The sequence below is a fragment of the Microchirus variegatus genome (assembly GCF_963457635.1).
Source record: "Microchirus variegatus genome assembly, chromosome: 12".
Taxonomy (NCBI): domain Eukaryota; kingdom Metazoa; phylum Chordata; class Actinopteri; order Pleuronectiformes; family Soleidae; genus Microchirus; species Microchirus variegatus.
Genome location: NC_139813.1, coordinates 15,020,265 through 15,038,171, shown reverse-complemented (window position 1 = coordinate 15,038,171; position 17,907 = coordinate 15,020,265). Strand labels below are relative to the sequence as shown.

General features: G+C 40.1%; 1 protein-coding gene across 1 annotated transcript in view; it reads right to left on the bottom strand.

The window, feature by feature from the left end:
- Positions 1 to 17,907, bottom strand: part of nbas (NBAS subunit of NRZ tethering complex) — a gene marked incomplete at both ends in the record, with an annotated part of 168,559 nt that overhangs the window by 131,512 nt on the left and 19,140 nt on the right. The window contains 6 exons of the mRNA XM_083898862.1: positions 3,641 to 3,778; positions 4,907 to 5,058; positions 5,390 to 5,515; positions 14,422 to 14,697; positions 16,924 to 17,117; positions 17,631 to 17,694. Of these exons, the coding sequence (XP_083754988.1) occupies positions 3,641 to 3,778; positions 4,907 to 5,058; positions 5,390 to 5,515; positions 14,422 to 14,697; positions 16,924 to 17,117; positions 17,631 to 17,694 (950 nt within the window). The remainder of the gene's footprint in view (positions 1 to 3,640; positions 3,779 to 4,906; positions 5,059 to 5,389; positions 5,516 to 14,421; positions 14,698 to 16,923; positions 17,118 to 17,630; positions 17,695 to 17,907) is intronic.

Here is a 17,907-nt window from a genome sequence, read left to right as displayed (position 1 = left end):
GCTTTGAATTTTCACATGTTGGTCTCTTGCCTCTAAATTGCCAACCCTGCTATTGGTTTTCACTAAGGTACAGGACACAAACTGTTTGTACTGCACTGTTACGCACGGCAACCTGGCTGTAGAAGGTTCCCTCAATTGCCCTACACGATAAAAAGTGACTGGAGGGGAAAATGTGGTTAAGAAAAGGCCAGAACGAACAAAAACATTGCAACGCATCCAAATGGCGATCGAGGTCTGTAAGGTTTAAAATGCAATGTGCACAACTTGAAATGTGCTTCAGCCTGTTACACATCGTCGGACTTCCTGTCTAATGTAAAGAGATTGCAAACTGATTGCTTCAAGGTGTGTGTGTTTTTGTGTGTATGTGTGTGACTGTGTGTGTTTCAAAGCTATATCCACGCTGAAGGTTATTACAAGCAGATGGCATCGCTCCGCCATCTCTCTGCAAACGCCTCGCATATGACTGTAAAGGACAGAGATTGAAATGCATAAACAGGGCAACACACACTCAAATGCCTATACACACACACACACACACACACACACAAACTCACAGAAATGTGGTGTGTGATAAAAAATGATTATCGGAGCGCGAGGGACAAAATTGGACTGCATAAACGGACAAAAACACTGCAGCTCATGCTTTCACTGGCACATGTAAAATCACACACAGGTGTTCACACCCACATTCGCGTAGCTACCCTTATGAAATGAATGGAAGCATTATCCCTAACCGCAACCATAACCAATTAATGTCCAACCATGACCTTAACCTTAACCTAACCACAAGTCAATCAATTCATCTCAGCCCTGAACTTAACCACTTCCTCAGAAATGAGGTTCTGCCACGTTAGGACCCTGTTCTGGTCTCCATGAGGACTACAAGTCCTGTGTTTATGACAGAAAACCAAATACAAGCATGCACACACTCATACGCAAGTATACAGATACAGATAAACCTACAATCAGTGAGTCAAATGGGAAAATGAGACTTCTGACTGAGATCTGGATATGATCAGATGAACATTATGACCTTTACACACACTACACACTCATTACTCTCACACTATTTTTTCACCCTGCCTCTCTCTCACACACACACACCCACACCCACACCCACACACCCACACCCACACACACACACACACACACACACACACACACACACACACACACACACACACACACACACACACACACACACACACACACACACACCTGCAGGTATTGTCAGTCTTATTGTTGAATGCAGAGATCCAGATCAACAGCATGTGAAATGGTTACACCTAGGTTTCACAGAGTGAAAAAGAGCCTGAAGTCTAAAATTATCATCTCCATGTTTTGTATATTTATTCATTCATTCGTCCATACGAGCATCACCAGGAACTGGAGCGGTCATTACCGACGTAGGGCGGCAGGTGGGGGCACACCCTGGGCAGGTCAGTCCAAAATAGCCCCCAAAAAGCAATTTTCTTCTAATTTTAACTTCCATCCATCCATCCATCTTTAACCGCTTTATCCTCCACACAAGGGTCGCAGGGGGAGCTGTGCCAATCTCAGCTAACATTACCCTAACCCACTCTCACAATCACACCTATGGTCAATTTAGAAGGTCCAATTTACCTAATCCCCACACAAGGGGGAGAACATGCAAACTATAAATGAAGAAAGGCCCTTGTTCTGACCGTGTCGAGAACCCAGGTCTTCTTGCTGCAAAGGCAAGAGTGCTAACCACTACACAAACCGTGTGGCCCTAAATTTGAACTTTTAGCATTAAAATAATCACACTTAAACTCCTCAATCTTCTGTATGGCCATCGAAGTTTGTCTTGACTGATCATGGTTTTCAAGCTCACACACTCGCATATGAAAAAAAACATGTAAACCGACAAAGGATGCACTCACTTGTACACACACAAAGCCAGGGCAACTGTGATCAATACCAAACCATTTCTGTAATGGTGGTGTAGTTAAAAAGAAATTAAGAGAATTATTATCTGTCTCCGGGCCTCAAGGCAACATGGTTACATTCATTAGTGAAGGGTTACTGCGCCCAAACACACACAAAGAAACTCATTTTGGGGGACACGTGTAAGCACACCGACACCCTGAGTCAGAGACAGAAAAAGGAGCATAATGGGCATATTTAAAGAAGGTCATTCATAGAGGATTTAACGCAACGGTTTCTTTTATGTTTGCAAATCATTGATTTTTTTTTTAGATCTTTTTGTTAACCTCCTTCTTTTCTTTATCTACAAAGGACTACAGGTTGCCAATAAAGCTTAACGGTTTTAATTCGCAATGAGCTAAAAACAGAAAGAAAATCAAATGAAAAAAACTAAACAAGGAACTGTGGGGCCAACGATACAAAAGGATTTATATTACGCCACCTCAGCTCCTCTTCATTCAAATGCAGACTGGAGGCTCACTATTTAAGTATCTGATGAGAGAAGAGAGGCGGCTCGATCTGGCAACCCGGAGCTTTAAATACCTGCATGTGCGACGCTTACATGTGTGATCGCCGCATGAATATGCATCGTTCATTTCAATATATGCATATTTTGTCGTATAGTTTCCTCTTAATAGTTAGTCATTTTAGCACACAAGGGCAATAATGTGTTTATGAACTTAAGCTTTCAAGTGTGCATGTGTGTGCGTGTGTGCGTGTGTGCGTGTGTGCGCATGAGAGGTGATTAGTGATCACTAAAGGGTTTTTCATTAGTCTTTCCCTGGGTACTCAACAACAAAGGCATAAATTACCTCCAGCAGATTACCCACTAATCTCCACCAACGCTTGCTCCCTCTCTAGCTCCCTCATCCTCATTAATGTCCCTGCCTTTATGATCCTCTCCCCGCCGCGCGACCTAATCAAACAATCGGTGTTAAATGTGGCAGCATTCTCTCCCCTATTTTCCTCCTGTTTTTTCTTGCCCACACCTTAAACAACCTTCACCTTAATTTCTCCTTTCATTTATAGTTTACTGTGCTGTCACTATGCCCAGTAGATTCTGTGAATAACAATGACTTTAATTTAATCTTGCAGCGAACAACCTGCGTACAAGGTTCATTTCATGGGTCAGTGTCAAGTTTCCTCAATGGCATTGCCCAACCCAACAAAAGCTGGTGATGGTGCACCGCTGTCGCAGCTTTTTTTGTTTTTCTCTTTTTCTTAAAGGTCCCATATTATACCCCATTTCTCCAAGTTAACCTAGTTCTCTGGTGTCCTAATGAACATGTCTGTGACATGCTTTGGTCAAAATACCATAAGGATGAAGCACCACAGCAGTTCAATCACCCTGCCAAAACAGTCCTGTTCAGAACACTGTTTTTGCAAAGAAAAAATACAAAAATATAGTAATTTGTCTGACATTTACCGTGATAATTATCGATATTGATTGAAAGAAGTTGCAATTTTGGCCCCATCGTCCATCCATTCCTACAGATGCACACCAACAGAGCCTGGCTCTTGCAGCTGAAGGATGGTGTCTATGAATATTAGCTAATCCTAGAGATTTTAAGTTTTCCCTTCTCTGCAGATCTAGAACACTGACAGCATTTCAGCCTGCTGTGACTTCCTGTCGACATCTGTTGCTTGACTGAACCGCCGAGCTGATTAACCAACCGTCCCACTGGCTGTGTACCTGCTAAAATCGACCTTGGCTAACAGCTCCCGTCTCTTCTCGTTCTCCCTCTCCTTCTTCTTCTCAATCTCCTCTTCGTGTGACAGCATGTCTTCATAGGGGAGCTCATCAAGGTCAACGTCGCCTGGCATGATAAACCTAGGAGAAGGCAATAACAACCACACAAGAAGTAAATATGAATAAACAAAATGAGGCAGGCAGAATGAGCCCCACAAAGAAGTTTATTTTCAGTAGTTCTACAGAAAGTTAAAACTGCAGTGCTAAACTTTTGAATACAAACAAATTGTCAAATGAGTTCACACAATGATTAAGTCTATCAGCTCCACATGACTCAGTGTTTAGATCTCTTAGATTGCAATTTCAGTGGGAATGGTCATTTTCACCTCATTAGTCTCATTTTCATTCAAAAAACATATTTGAAATGATTACTGCGCGATATTTGAGCAGATCTGTGAGGAATAAAGAAGCTCTCTTCAGTCTGTAGAATAAGATGTTTACAGATCAAGACAATAATTCATCTAAAATGATATTTCGACACACATTCTGGCTTTAACAAATACTGTTCCTCCTGCAATTTTAAAATTGCAGTAGGCTGTATTGCAATTTCTATGAAATTGTGATTTATTGTTCAGCCCTACTGCGCACAAGCAGTGTGCAATTTTATGTCAAGACAGGTGCAGGCAATAGCAACATTGCACATGTAGGAGAAACCTCTCAAAATATTTAGATCAACACTTTCTGGTCAGACTCACCCCTGCGCTGCTCGTGCATACACACAAATGTCAGGTCTGATAGTATTGCTTAAAGGAGGCATATTATACCCTATTTCTACAAGTTAACCAACTTCCCAGGTGTCCTAATGAACATGTCTGTGACATGCTTTGGTCAAAATACCTTAAGGATGAAGCACCACAGCAGTTCAATCACCCTGCCACAACAGCCCTGTTCAGAACGCTCGGTTTTGAGTGTCTGTCTCTCCCTCACTGAGGCTCCGGGAGCTAACAGCAGTTAGCATTTGGAAAAGCCATCATTTGCCGGCACATTGCCGTCATATATAAAATGTATCCACTGGATATGTAAATCCTCTGAGGCTGCGTAGAACTCTGTGCTGCACTGTGCAGCCAAGAATAGAACACTTTGCGTACTTTCGCTTTGGAGTCAGAATTATAACACCACCAAAGATTACATACTGCAACTTTAATATAGTATATGCTGTACAGCATGTGCAAGGATTTGAATCGTTCATGTCACCGTGCACACTCCTACCTGCCCCCGTCCTCTCTGTTTCCTATGGCTATCAGGGCCTCCAGGTCGGTTCCTTTGAGGCCATACTGCAGCAGCTCCTTGGCTGCGTCAACATTCTCCGGCACTCGCTCCACACACTCATGCAACACCCATGAGCGCTTGCGGATCTTGCTCTGGGTGGAATGTAGAGAGCGGGGATGAGTTCAGACGAAAATGGGATAAAAAAAAGAAAGAAAAGGAGACAGAAATTGGAGGAGAGGGTAAGAAAATTTGCTACAAATTGGTAAAAATGATGCGTGAAATAGAGTAAGGGGGCTGTGCTGCACAAAAGTGTTTGCGCTTCTCCCACTCGCTCAAACCCACTCACTGTATATGCCTTACCAGACATCTAATATACTGTGATTAACACCAAAACTCTGAAAGAATTCTTTCTTTCTCCATACCCATCTTTCATTTGTTCATCATTCCCTCACATCCGCCTCTGTTATTTCTCCCATCTCTTACCAGATAATCTTGTATCGAGGCGATGCTGACGGTACTCTTCCTCCATTGTCTCTGGTAGACCAGATCAGAGTCCAGATTATAAGCGTGGGCGAGAGACAGGGCTTCACCATATTCCTCATTGTCAATCTGGGGGAGAGAAAGAAACGAGGATTTGATCAACACATAAGCATGCTTTCTTTACAACGGCGAACAGTAAAAGTGTATATAAAACTGGAAAAGGCAGGCATAAAAGCAGTAATCTGAGGATGATGTAGAGCAGTGTTTGCAAAATGGAAACAACAATACATTTGTGTGACAAGGAAAAATTAATTGGTAGCTTTTTTGAGGAAATGAGCAGACAGCCACTAATTACAACGCAGCAAAGTTACGCTTTCTGATGTGAAATTCAAGTTGGAAACAAAAAGACACAAACTGCAAAGCAATTTATTCATTTCAGATTCCTCGAGATGCTTCTTGCGTTTTTTTTAATGTTCAATTATCACCCCCAAGCGTGATTTACTAATTCAGTCTTCGTGCACTGGGTTTGCCTCACAGAAAAGGATGAATTAAAAAAAAAACATGCATATCTCAAATTTAAAAATAATATTAATCGACAGGAGGAAAAGTTCACAGCCTGATTTTTTCCATCACGCTGACGTACAAAGAGGCCAAGGTTTTGAATAAATGCGAGTCGTTACAGCACTTCCAAAATCCTGAGTGCACACACTGAATACTCAAAGACTGAATGGGGGGAAAACTCAAACATGCAGATTTCAATCTTTGCAGCAATGTGACACTACAGAGGGATGAGAAAAATGACTGAAGGGTTATGAAATATTTAATGATATTTGAAGAAAGAATAACTGAGACCAAAGGAACTCTGTCAGTCTAAGCACGAGGAGCTGGTTGTACATTACTGGGACATATTATGGCCTGAATATTTCAAACCTTATTTGGGCCGAATCCACCAAGAATGACTTAAAGACCTTTTAAAACCCCTGCGGAATGGTCTGATGTGCTTTTCTGGTCTTGATGACCACACTACACCGCAGTATTGCTGTTCACCTATTCACTCACACACTCATGGCACTTTTCTCCCATCAAACATCTTTCAGACATATTTACACACTGTTAGACTGTGCAAGTTTTTTGCTGAGGGACACGTCAGCGAGTATAGTAGCAGAGCCAGGAATCGACCTTCAAGAAAAAAAATGTAAGACCTTCACCCTTCAGACAATAAAGAATTGAAATTGACATTTGTATATATTTTTTTAACCATTAAACACACCTAGACACATTTTCTTATTTTTAGTGTACTGTAAGCAACGTTCACTAAAATACTCACACTAACACTCCTATGCACAAAAATTTGCTCACTGAAACTCGTTCAAGTCACTATTTTTGATGCATCAAGACAAAATCTTGGCAGCTTAAGGGTTAAAAGATTTAAAAATTCATTAGCGTTTGATATGTATGATGAAAAAAAATAAAAAAAAAATTTATTAATACATATAATTTTATATATAAATGTTATAGTTTGTTTTTTTAATGAGTATTTTATAAAATATGGCATTGCAAAAAAAAGTATAATAACAATAATTCTGTAAACAAATTTCTGCTAATCTTTCACCAGGCTGCAATAATCCAATGAAAAATAATCCAGTTTGCATGAAGTACATTGAAAATAATTAATTTACTGTGTTTTTTTACACCACAAAATTAAATTGGTTTAAATTAAATTAAAAACTTGCCAATTTTAGGTTTACAATTTTAAAAATGTATATTTGATATGTATGGAAAGGACTGATATTGGTTTAAAACAATACAAAATAACAACACGTTTTGGTGCCCTAGGTGTGTTTACGTAACTTTTTTTTGAAGTTGCATTTAAGGGTTAAGCTGAATGTGGGGAAAAATTGAACACACTTTATGATGAAATAATGATGTCATTCGACCTACTCATATACTCATTTATAACCAATCACCATCATCATATCACCAGCTCTTTGGCCAATGTGCTCTGCAGCATCAACTTCTGTACAGTTAAACGTCTCCATGACCACACTTCATGCATAATCTTCACACATCTAATGAAGAGCATCTTTATCTCTATAACGCTCTTATTGGTTTGTAGATTTCCACTGCAATTAGCACAAGAGGCCCTTTTATCAATTACACTGGTGCATTCACACCAAATTATATTATATTATAGTCCCATAGAGTCTCATAGAGATGTAGAATCATATTAAAAGTAATGCAAATGTTTTCTGCAGGCCAGGCATCTCTATTGTACAGTAGAGCCTCGACATCCTCCACAAATTCAGATTAACCTGAGCATATGGAAGATGCCAAAATATTATCACCCTTTTATTTATAATTTTAAAACTCTTTTTTTATTATGATTTACGGGTCCATACAAACAGTAGTAATACCAATCTTACTACACAATACACGAACTTCACAGTTAGTCAACTGACAATATACAATTGTCAAAAAGTTCACGGTAAAGTATCACAGACACATATTATCACCCTTTTAAAAATCACTACATATTAGGAAATACAGGATTTGGGTATCCACTGTCCACTGCACATGTTTGCTACTGCTCTGGATGAGAAGAAAACAAGAGCAAATTCAGATTTACATTCCAATTAAAGCTCGAAAAAAAAAGACTAAATTCAGTAATAGACTCCATAATCCCAAAAGATAAAAACATTCACTGGAATCCCTGCATGCAGCGTCGTTAAAATCATTCATAGATGCACAGCCAGTAGCACATGAAGGGCGGAACTTGGCCACTGCCTTCAATAATTAAAATTCATAAACATGTCGTCAAATTTTATAAACACCTTCAATCAAGCTACACCCACTGCAAACTTTACAAGGCCCTTCGGAGCTAAGAGTTGAGACACGCACACATGCACTGAAACAAAACCACCGCATCATAAATAAATTAGACTTCTACTTAACCATAAAACAGTGCGCACACGGTGGCACAGGATATGTGACACAGTCTGAGTCACTGAGACACAGTCTCATTTTTCTCATTTTGTATAAATTTTATATATCAATACAAAAAAAAATTCAGTATATCCCACAATAGCCTATAGGCTGAAATGCTACGTCTTAAACTTTTTGATTTTAACTGGATTTAATTGGTTATTAAGGCGTTTCATCATACTGCATTCCATATTATGGTTTTATATTTGCATATATCAACTGAGAATCTTCCCTCAATGTTTTGATAATTTTGTTCACTGATTTGATTTGGTGATAAAGATGTCTGAACTGACAAGGCACTAATTTGAAATATTTGATGTTAACAGAACGAGAAAATGCATGAAACTGGGACTTAAAGGAGTCATATTATACCCCATTTCTCCAAGTTGTTTCAGAATGCTCTGTTCAGTAGCATCTCTTTAGGTCCACCTTAAAAAAAGTAAACGAAACTTAAGGGACAGGAAATGACATCAGCCACAGAGGCTACTGGGGGCTAACAGCAGTTAGCATTTGGAAAAGTGATCATTTGCAGGCTCTAGCAGGCACATTGCCGTCATATATAACATGTATCCACTGGACAGATAAATCCTCTGAGGCTGGAAGTTTGTGTAGGACTCTGTGCTGCACTGTGGAGCCAAGAATAGAACTTTCCGCGGACTTCCGATTTTCGGATACCGTTGCCCTCACCAGCACTCTCGCATGTTTTACGGACAAAGCGGAGCTCTGCAAGACAACAATTCCAGGAATTTAGCTCATTGTGACGTCCCAATGAGCGCAGAAGTCAACATCGTGTGTTTTATCTCCTGTACTTAGACTGAGGAGGACCACAAAAATATGACTGACTAATCTTTTTTCACACTCCAAAATATAAGGATTTAAATGATTAAAAGTTGATTTTGCATACTATGGGACCTTTAACATATATATAAGTCTTATGTAGACTACTTGTATTATATACTAATATGATAATGAGACTTAAGTCTACAACCACAGCAATGTAAATGTTTCCATCGTGCTGCTAAAATGATCACAGTGACTAGGTATTTTTAATTGATTTATAGTATACAGCTATAAATCAATTAAGTTGACTGTTTATAATGTTGTGTGCAGATAGATGAGTCAGGAAACTACAAAAGTGATGACAATGTACATCTAAAGCAGTGCTAAGCAGAAAATAGCACTAGGGTTGCCAACCCCGTATTGGAAAGATAAAAGACGTGATACGGAACACACTTTGATAACCAAGTCAGTGCAATACTTTGACAGAAAGATTGGCTTCGTTTTAATGAAGATTGCGCGATTCGTATGAGGGGGGGAAAATACATTTCTCCTCCTGTCAGAACCTTCATCCGTCTGTCATTCATTACTATCCAACAGAAAATGGGCACTTTTAATTGGTCTTTCGAGCCCTGTGTATCTTAGCAACGGAGACGCGTAAAAAGGTGAAAGGGAAGATTGCAAAAATATAATAAAATCTTCTTTCAATAAGATCAGAGCACATAATGTGCATAATTAATTTTCATCATATCTGGTTAATAGAATGTTACATACACAGAAATGCTCTTGCAAAACAGCATCTTTTACTCAGCTGTGAAATAAAAGTGTGTGGAGGTAATGTAGCCTATGTAATGTGCAGTGCATCAGGTACATGAGGGAGGCAATTTGTGTAAAGTGCAATATACATAAACAGTAAAACTGAGTAGAGATTATTTTCTCATCAGGCCGTTGGCAACCCTAGTTAGCGATATGATATTAAGATGGTGAGTAGCACGTGGATGTGAGAAGGAAAGCTTCATTTCATCATGCTGCCATGTTAACATTTAGCTCAAACCACAGGTGCAATTTTAACATTTTTGCAGCGGCAGCAGCAGGGCAACAGACTGCTGTCTTGTTACTAAACCGTATCATCAGGTATTTCTTTTTCGCTGCTGTTGTAATTATTATTAATTCTTAATTAGCCTGGCAAGTAGCAACACATATCAACAAATAATGATGCTAAAATAGGTTCCGTGTCATATCAGTGTCTCGCTAAATTATCTGATCCAGGAACATCATGACACCTCAGTTTATCCAGGCCCACACGATTTAGTCTGAAAGTACATGCGTGCAAACGGTCTGACTGACACGCCGAGTAGCCCTCTCTTTCTCTGTGTAGGAGTACAAAGCAACACAGTCGCCAGACTGTGGTTCCTCGAGGGCAATAAGAAACCCACACAGTTAAACCTCTCGTAGGAGGACATCAAAAACGGCTTTCTTCTCTCGCTGGATTTAGCTAATAAAACTGTTAGCAGCCCTGCCAGCGTGCTACTTGCACACAGGCAGGGTTACGCCACTGAATGCATCATCAAAACTCCTAAACACATGAGGAGTTTGACTTGAGGAAACAACTCAGTCACTTGTCCTGGTTTATTCAGCGAGTTCAACAAAAGCCTCGACTTGAGGTAAATCTTTGACGAGAGATCAAGTCACCTGAGAAGATAAGAGGTCATCGCTGTTTGTGTGGGTTTGTGTACTATAGTCAAACTGTACAGCTCCACCCCAGGTGATGTATATCGACACTGACACATCATGAAGAAAATGTGTATGAATGCATACGCGCACACTGACACAATGGAGATTTTATGAAAGTGCCTTGAACACAGATATCTATAAAAAAAAAGGTTGTGTCTGTGTGTCTGTCTGTGACAGGCATATCTCGCTGACCGTTAGTCAGATCGCCCTAAAACTTTGTATATGGGTTGAGCATGGTCTGACGGTATGCATCCTTGATTTTCCAATTTTCTGGAGAAATTGTAATTTTCGCCGATTTATCATGCTGCACTTTAGCTGATTTATCACGCTACACCAGACAGACAGAGGCTCATCAGCAGCAGCTGTGCTGTCTGGAGCGGGGAGTAGGGAGTGAAGAAGCTGTCCTCACTGTGGGTGAGACACTTTCACACGGTTCACCGTAGAACATGGTGTTATACTGAAACGACAAAGTCGTTGTCCATTCACCAATACGCAAGCACTTTTTTTTTTTTCATTAGCATGCTACTACTTTGCGGCTAACTTGGCGAACCTGTTTCCAAAGGTAAGCTAGTGCGGCTACGATTAGCATTAGTGTATAATACAACAATGTGCAAACTCATTAGGCACAAAGCAATTTTTTTAATTTTTCTGCTTAGCATTAGTGTAGCTAGCTGTTGTTACTGTCAGCTACGCCAGTGTTTGTATTATGTTAGCCTTTACGTTCCTTATCATTCATTACCATAACTGAAAAATCTTCTTCAGCTCCCTCTATAGGAATACATACAGTACTTCCGACGGGCCCTGCACTAGTACCTTCAAAATCACAATATGCTATAGCACTATTATATAACTATTCTATAGCACAGCAGCATACAACTACAAGCCTCACTAAAAGACAGTTTTAAAGTTATATGCATTGAAGTCTAGGAGTGGAGACAGAAACAGAGATGTCTCTTCAACAGGTGACAATTTGGATTTCCACACTCACTGCAACTGTCTCCATGCCTGAATGAAGAAATACACTTCCCTCCATTACTCTAATTGTAATTCTCAGTCCAAGCTTTTTTTTTATTATTATTATTGCTTGTCTCATTTAGCAAATGTTGACTTGTCAAAGCAGTAATGGGCTGGCTGTTTATTGTTTATTTGGATCCCATTAGGTTCCACAAAGGTGGTCGCTAATCTTTCCGGGGTCCACACCGAAATACATAAATAAGATTTACACACGTTTACAATTCTCGATCGCAGCGAGTTGATGTCACAACAGCATCACAGACGTCAACCAGCCTTGAAACCACATTAAACATTTTTATGCTTGCCCTGATGAAGACAACCGAGTCAAAACATGTTGATTTTTATCCATATAAGATATCGATGAATTAATAAACAGCTGCAGGATGTTTCTATTTTTCTACATTATAGTGCTATCATTGCCACGTATGCCTTACAGACTTTCTATTGAGATTGAAAGGACAGTCCTAATTGTGATTTTTTGAATCGATTTGCATACAGATTATTTAAGATACAAAAACCACTACCCTTCACTCATATGTGGACCAAAAAAAAAAAAAACACAATTCAACAGGAGAGCAGCAGCAGCAGAAGCAGCTGGTAGAGTGCTGCGGCTACCAAGTGTTACAAAGAGATAATAATGATATATTACTTTGTAACTCTCCACTGTTTCGGAGTGATGGTGATGACTAATGGCATCTAATGATGATGACAATGATGAAGAAGGCAGCAGATGATGGGTCATAAAAATGACGGATGAATCATGATCAAACTTGGGACCACTGAGAGCCGATACCACTCTCTGTGTTCTTTATGATGGAGGATGTTGTTGTCTTTGCCGCAATTTGTAGCGCGTCGCAGCAACAGTCATATTTCTAATGCGGCAATTAGCATTTCACAAGAACCCATGAGACTGAGAAATAGCCTTAAAGCAGACGGAACATCTTGCTTGGTTTTCATTTCCCCCCTTAACGGCACTCTGGAGCTGATCCAACAAAACAAAAGCACTTCACTGAGCTGGCGATAGATTTATTTAGTCAGAAACCAATTTTGCAGATCAGCCTGTGCAATAATTCAGTCAATGACCGAACTGATTCATGTGACGTTCAGTGGCTGCTAAAATTAGTGGCATAAATAAGTCGTTTTAAGGTTAAATGAAATATGTTTATATATTCCTCACTGGCTGCTCTCTCTCTCTCGCTTTGACTGAGCCTACAGAAGTAGCTTTACATACAGCATACAGCACACAACAAATGAAGAGCATGAACGGCCAGACTTCAATGTCTGGAAACCAGCTCCACTGAGCAGCGATCAATGTCAATATCTGTCACATGTCACACTCACACAACATGTCCTATAACCACTGCCTGGAAGGACCACTTTAGTGTTTCTGGTCTCTGATTCCATTCTTTCTTTTTTTCCCCTCATCAAGGCTTTTATTGTGAATGACTAGTAGATTCATATTTTACAGTACAAAGAAGGATTTCGAGCATTTAAAAGTGTATTATTTGCAGTGTTTTTCAAAGGCAAACACAATGTAAACCCTCACAGCAGCTCAACAACGAGTATGACTTAATTTAAAGGTCTGTTACCTTTAATAATAGTCTTCTTGTTTTTTTTTATAAATGTTACGTATTATACTTTTAAAACCAGATTAGTGGCAGTATAAAGAAGTGAATGTTACTTATGTATCAGTTTTAATATGATTTTGCTTACTGAGCTGAAGAAACATTCAAATGGGAACATGAAGGCATTACGGCATGAACACTGAACCATCGTTTGTCGTCAAAGTACATAAGCATTTTGTTGTGTGTAAACAGTAACAAAAACATGACTATTTTCCCCCCGAAATGTGAAATATGCCAACTCATTCTGAAAACTCCAACTGACATTCACACACTGCAGCTAAAACCTGACGAGTCATATCAAAGTGCCTGTCCACACAGGTCACACACCAATTATGTGACTGTGCAGAAATACAGTATAAATACAGAAAAATAATTCCAATGGTACAATGTTTACCACCCAGACAATCTCAGATTATATTTATATGGGCGAGAAAAACCACAATGCTCATTATTCTCCCTTTGTCCCTTCAAATCCTTTCAATATTTGAAGCACTCATGCCACAACATGGATTCAAGTCTTCTAAAACAAACAGGGAAGCACCTCTGTAGGTATAAATTAGCTTCCATGCAAACAGTCAATAGTGATAATTAGATCATTAAATTTCAGATAAATAAAGACTTATTTTCACTTCGAAGCAAAAGTTGACATCACGACATAAAAGGCTGACACTCATTAAAGATATTCAAAGCAACCGCGTGTGTTTTTATGCAATGCATAAACTATATACAGCATAATGACCTTTGGTTATATTGGCATTAAAGGAAATGATATTGTTTTTTTCACCCAGCTCTAGCACATACACTAAGGTAGAACTGAGATTATCATTATTAATATTTCTTTATACATCATAAAACAAGAGTTTAAAGATATATAAACTCATCATCATGTGTCAGCCCCCCTACCTTCCTCTGGTACAGCTCCTCTGGCGTGGTTGACCTCAGGCTAACCAGACGGTAGTTCTTCAGCACAGTACGGGAGCGCTTGCGCGGCGGGGCGAATCGCTCCATCTCCGTCACATAGTACAGACCCTGCTTGACGTAGCCAAAGTAGCGGGCTTTGGCGGAGGACTCGTCGTCCGAGTCCGAGTCTCCTCCGTCGTCTCCCTCCTCGTCGTCGCTGGCCCCACTGCTCATGTTGCTCTCCAAACGCACTCGCTTCTGCGCAAGCTTCACCTCGCACTGTGGATAACAAAAAGGTGTTAACATAGATCATAAAGCCAATTTTGTTTTCTTTTTATATAAAATACATCCGTCTTGTGGACCAATATCATTTAAGGTCCCATATTATATTATATTATCATTTCTCCAAGTTAAACTAGTAAAACGAAACTTAAGGGACAGGAAATGACATCAGCCACAGAGGCTACTGGTAGCTAACAGCAGTTAGCATTTGGAAAAGTGATAATTTGCAGGCCCTAGCAGGCACATTGCCGTCATATGTAACATGTATCCACTGGACAGATAAATCCTCTGAGGCTGGAAGTTTGTGTAGAACTCTGTGCTGCACTGTGGAGCCAAGAATAGAACTTTCCGCAGACTTCCAGTTTTCAGATTATGTTGCCCTTGTGTTTTACGGACAAAGCGGAGCTCCACAAGACAACAATTCCAGGAATTTAGCGTCTTGTGATGTCCCAATGAGCGCTGAAAAAAGTCAACATCGCGTGTTTTATCTCCTGTAATTAGACTGAGGAGGACCACAAAAACATGAGTGAGTCATCTTTTTTCACACTTTGGCGACTGATAGGACCCCCAGAGTCCCAAATATAAGGGTTAAAATGATTAAAAAGTTGATTTTGCATAATATGTCAAAGTCAAAAGTCAAAGTGACTTTATTTGTCCCAACAGGGAAAATTGATTTGCAGCCGGGAAGATCCACACATTCAAACACATACACAAATAGACAACACCAAATAACATGTAACATATAACGTATCATCATGGGCAGATTAAAGGGACCTACTGCAAGATAAGATATGATTCAAAATGCCAATAATGTACACTGTACAAACAAATAAATAATAAATAAACATATAGGGACCACCTTTAAGAGAGGAGAGCAAAAGAGAAGGAGGACACTCGTTCCCATTGATTGAGAGAGACCCATATGTAGCCTTGTGTCTTTTTCCCAGCATGATGTGAACAATAAAAAATGAAGCATGTGATGCAATGAAGCAGAGTTTACATCTAGCTGTGCTAAGGCTGGTAACCACACTTAATTTCACGGCTTCATGCAGGATCAGCAGGCTGTCTGAGCACAAAACACCAGCAAGGTCAAGCTGCTCAATAGAAAACCTAAATCCAAGCTGCCAAAAGTACTTTCTCCAACTCATATTGTCCTTTTCTCCGCATTTGTTATTGCCTCAGTTGGGGAGAAAAAAAAATAATAATTTGCCCATTTTTCATCTGCTCACTGTAGTGAGTCCTCATATTTTGTAGAGATGGCTCTCTGGGTTTTAGCTCAGCAGAGAAAAATAAAACGCTGGGCCCTTTCAGCAGAGCTCTGTCCCCAGCTGAGGGAAACATTTAGCACCTGTAAAACATTAAGCATCTTAATCAATAGGGAACTAAGAAGGTTTCCACTGTGCTGCACTAATGCACTCCCAAGTCCTCACTCCTAACTCGTACACAAGAAAATGCACATCATAAATATATGAGGCCATGTTATTCCACGTCTATGGAGTATAAACCCCCATCTTCACGATAATTTCAACATACTATCAGCTGTAGATACAGCTGCAGGCATCCAACCCCCCACCACTCAATGTGAATGCAAGCTGATGAAACCTTTTCCCAAAAGTTGAAAAAAATGATCTATCTTCTCCATCTCTATGCTTTCAGATAAAAAAGAGAGAATAAAAGTGAGTGGTGATGTGATCAGGGTCTTTGTGTGTGAGGAACAAATAAACCGGGATAGAAATTTCATCATCACGCCTTTCCTTCACTATTATACACACACACACACACACACAATGTTGCTCACAAACTAAAAAACAAAAAAAGGTCTGCATGAATATAAACATGTAGCGCTTTGGGGGAAAAAAAATTCTATTTGTCAAAGGAAGACGTCCTGCGGGGAATCATATCAGCTCTCAGCGTAAAGGATCAATCACAAATCAATGCACACATTTGTGATGCGATTGATTTTTCCTGTGCTACAGACTCACTTTGCATTAGAAAAAGCGTCCTCAAATGTACCTTCTTTTTTTTCTTTTCTTGCCAGCCTTTAACAAACCAAAGACCTGACATTTCCATAAAAGAATTGTTGTTTGGCATTAAATACTGTGTAGCCCTGAACAGCAAAGGACCGTGAATATATGATTTGCTTTTTTTTTTTAATGAGGATTCATAATAATATATATTCAGCTTCCACAAAGTCTCAAGTGCATGTGGGACGTGACGTCTTACCTCCAGGCTGAGGAAGCCGCCGTCATGCGCCGCGGTGACTCGAGGTGAAGGCTCGAACCATTCACAGGATTTGCCCAGGAGGTTACGGAGCGTTCTCACAGATGAGACGGTGACGGAGCCGGAGCAGCGAGCCATAATCAACACGTTGTCACTCCACCAGCTCACATCCACCAGCGGGTAGTACTGTTCCTTATCTGGAGAAAGGTATAAAGAGACATAAGGTGTATAATGATGTGATTATACACCAGAGGAAGCTGGGTGACAGCTGATAAAGCAGATTTCCACGAGGATGCCCCGTGGACGCATTAGCACTGAATTTCTGGATCATATACTATTTTAAATGTGTTTCATCCTGAGACATATTTGCACCTGTGGTCGTATTTATCGCTCGTTATGCATGAGAGCAACACTTACGCACAGATTATGTCTTATACAGAAGCTGTCACAGCTGTCATCACAACTGGCCCAAAACTGTCAGAATAGACTGTATGTCTGCACAAACAACCGCACATTCAGAAACAAGGCGACAACTGCACAGACTCACTCACAAGCATGGACACTGAGAGATATTTGCGAGCCTTGAAATAGGGCTGTAGGTCTAAATAAGTGTATAATTCGGTGAATGAGACATGTCAAAGACCATTAAATTTTATCCAGCATGTGCCGCTGTGTCAGCAACAAGGTTGGCTCTCCTGAGGCCAAACTACCTTTTATTTTCTTCCGTCTCTCCAGCGATGTCTTCCACTCTGGGTTGATCTCCTCAAATCCTGGCTAAAGGGAGGACCGCGGGATAGAGGCACCAAAGAAGAAGAAGGGAGTGGGAAAAAGAAGAAGAGAGGAGTAGGGGGGGATAGAGGAATTAATCTGCTAAACCTGTTTACACTTGCAGCAAGCACACAGCTCAACTCAGACCGGCAGCGAAGCAGAACACACAACACACTGCAAATATGACTTGTTTCAAAGCCACCTCATTTAAAATCCTTC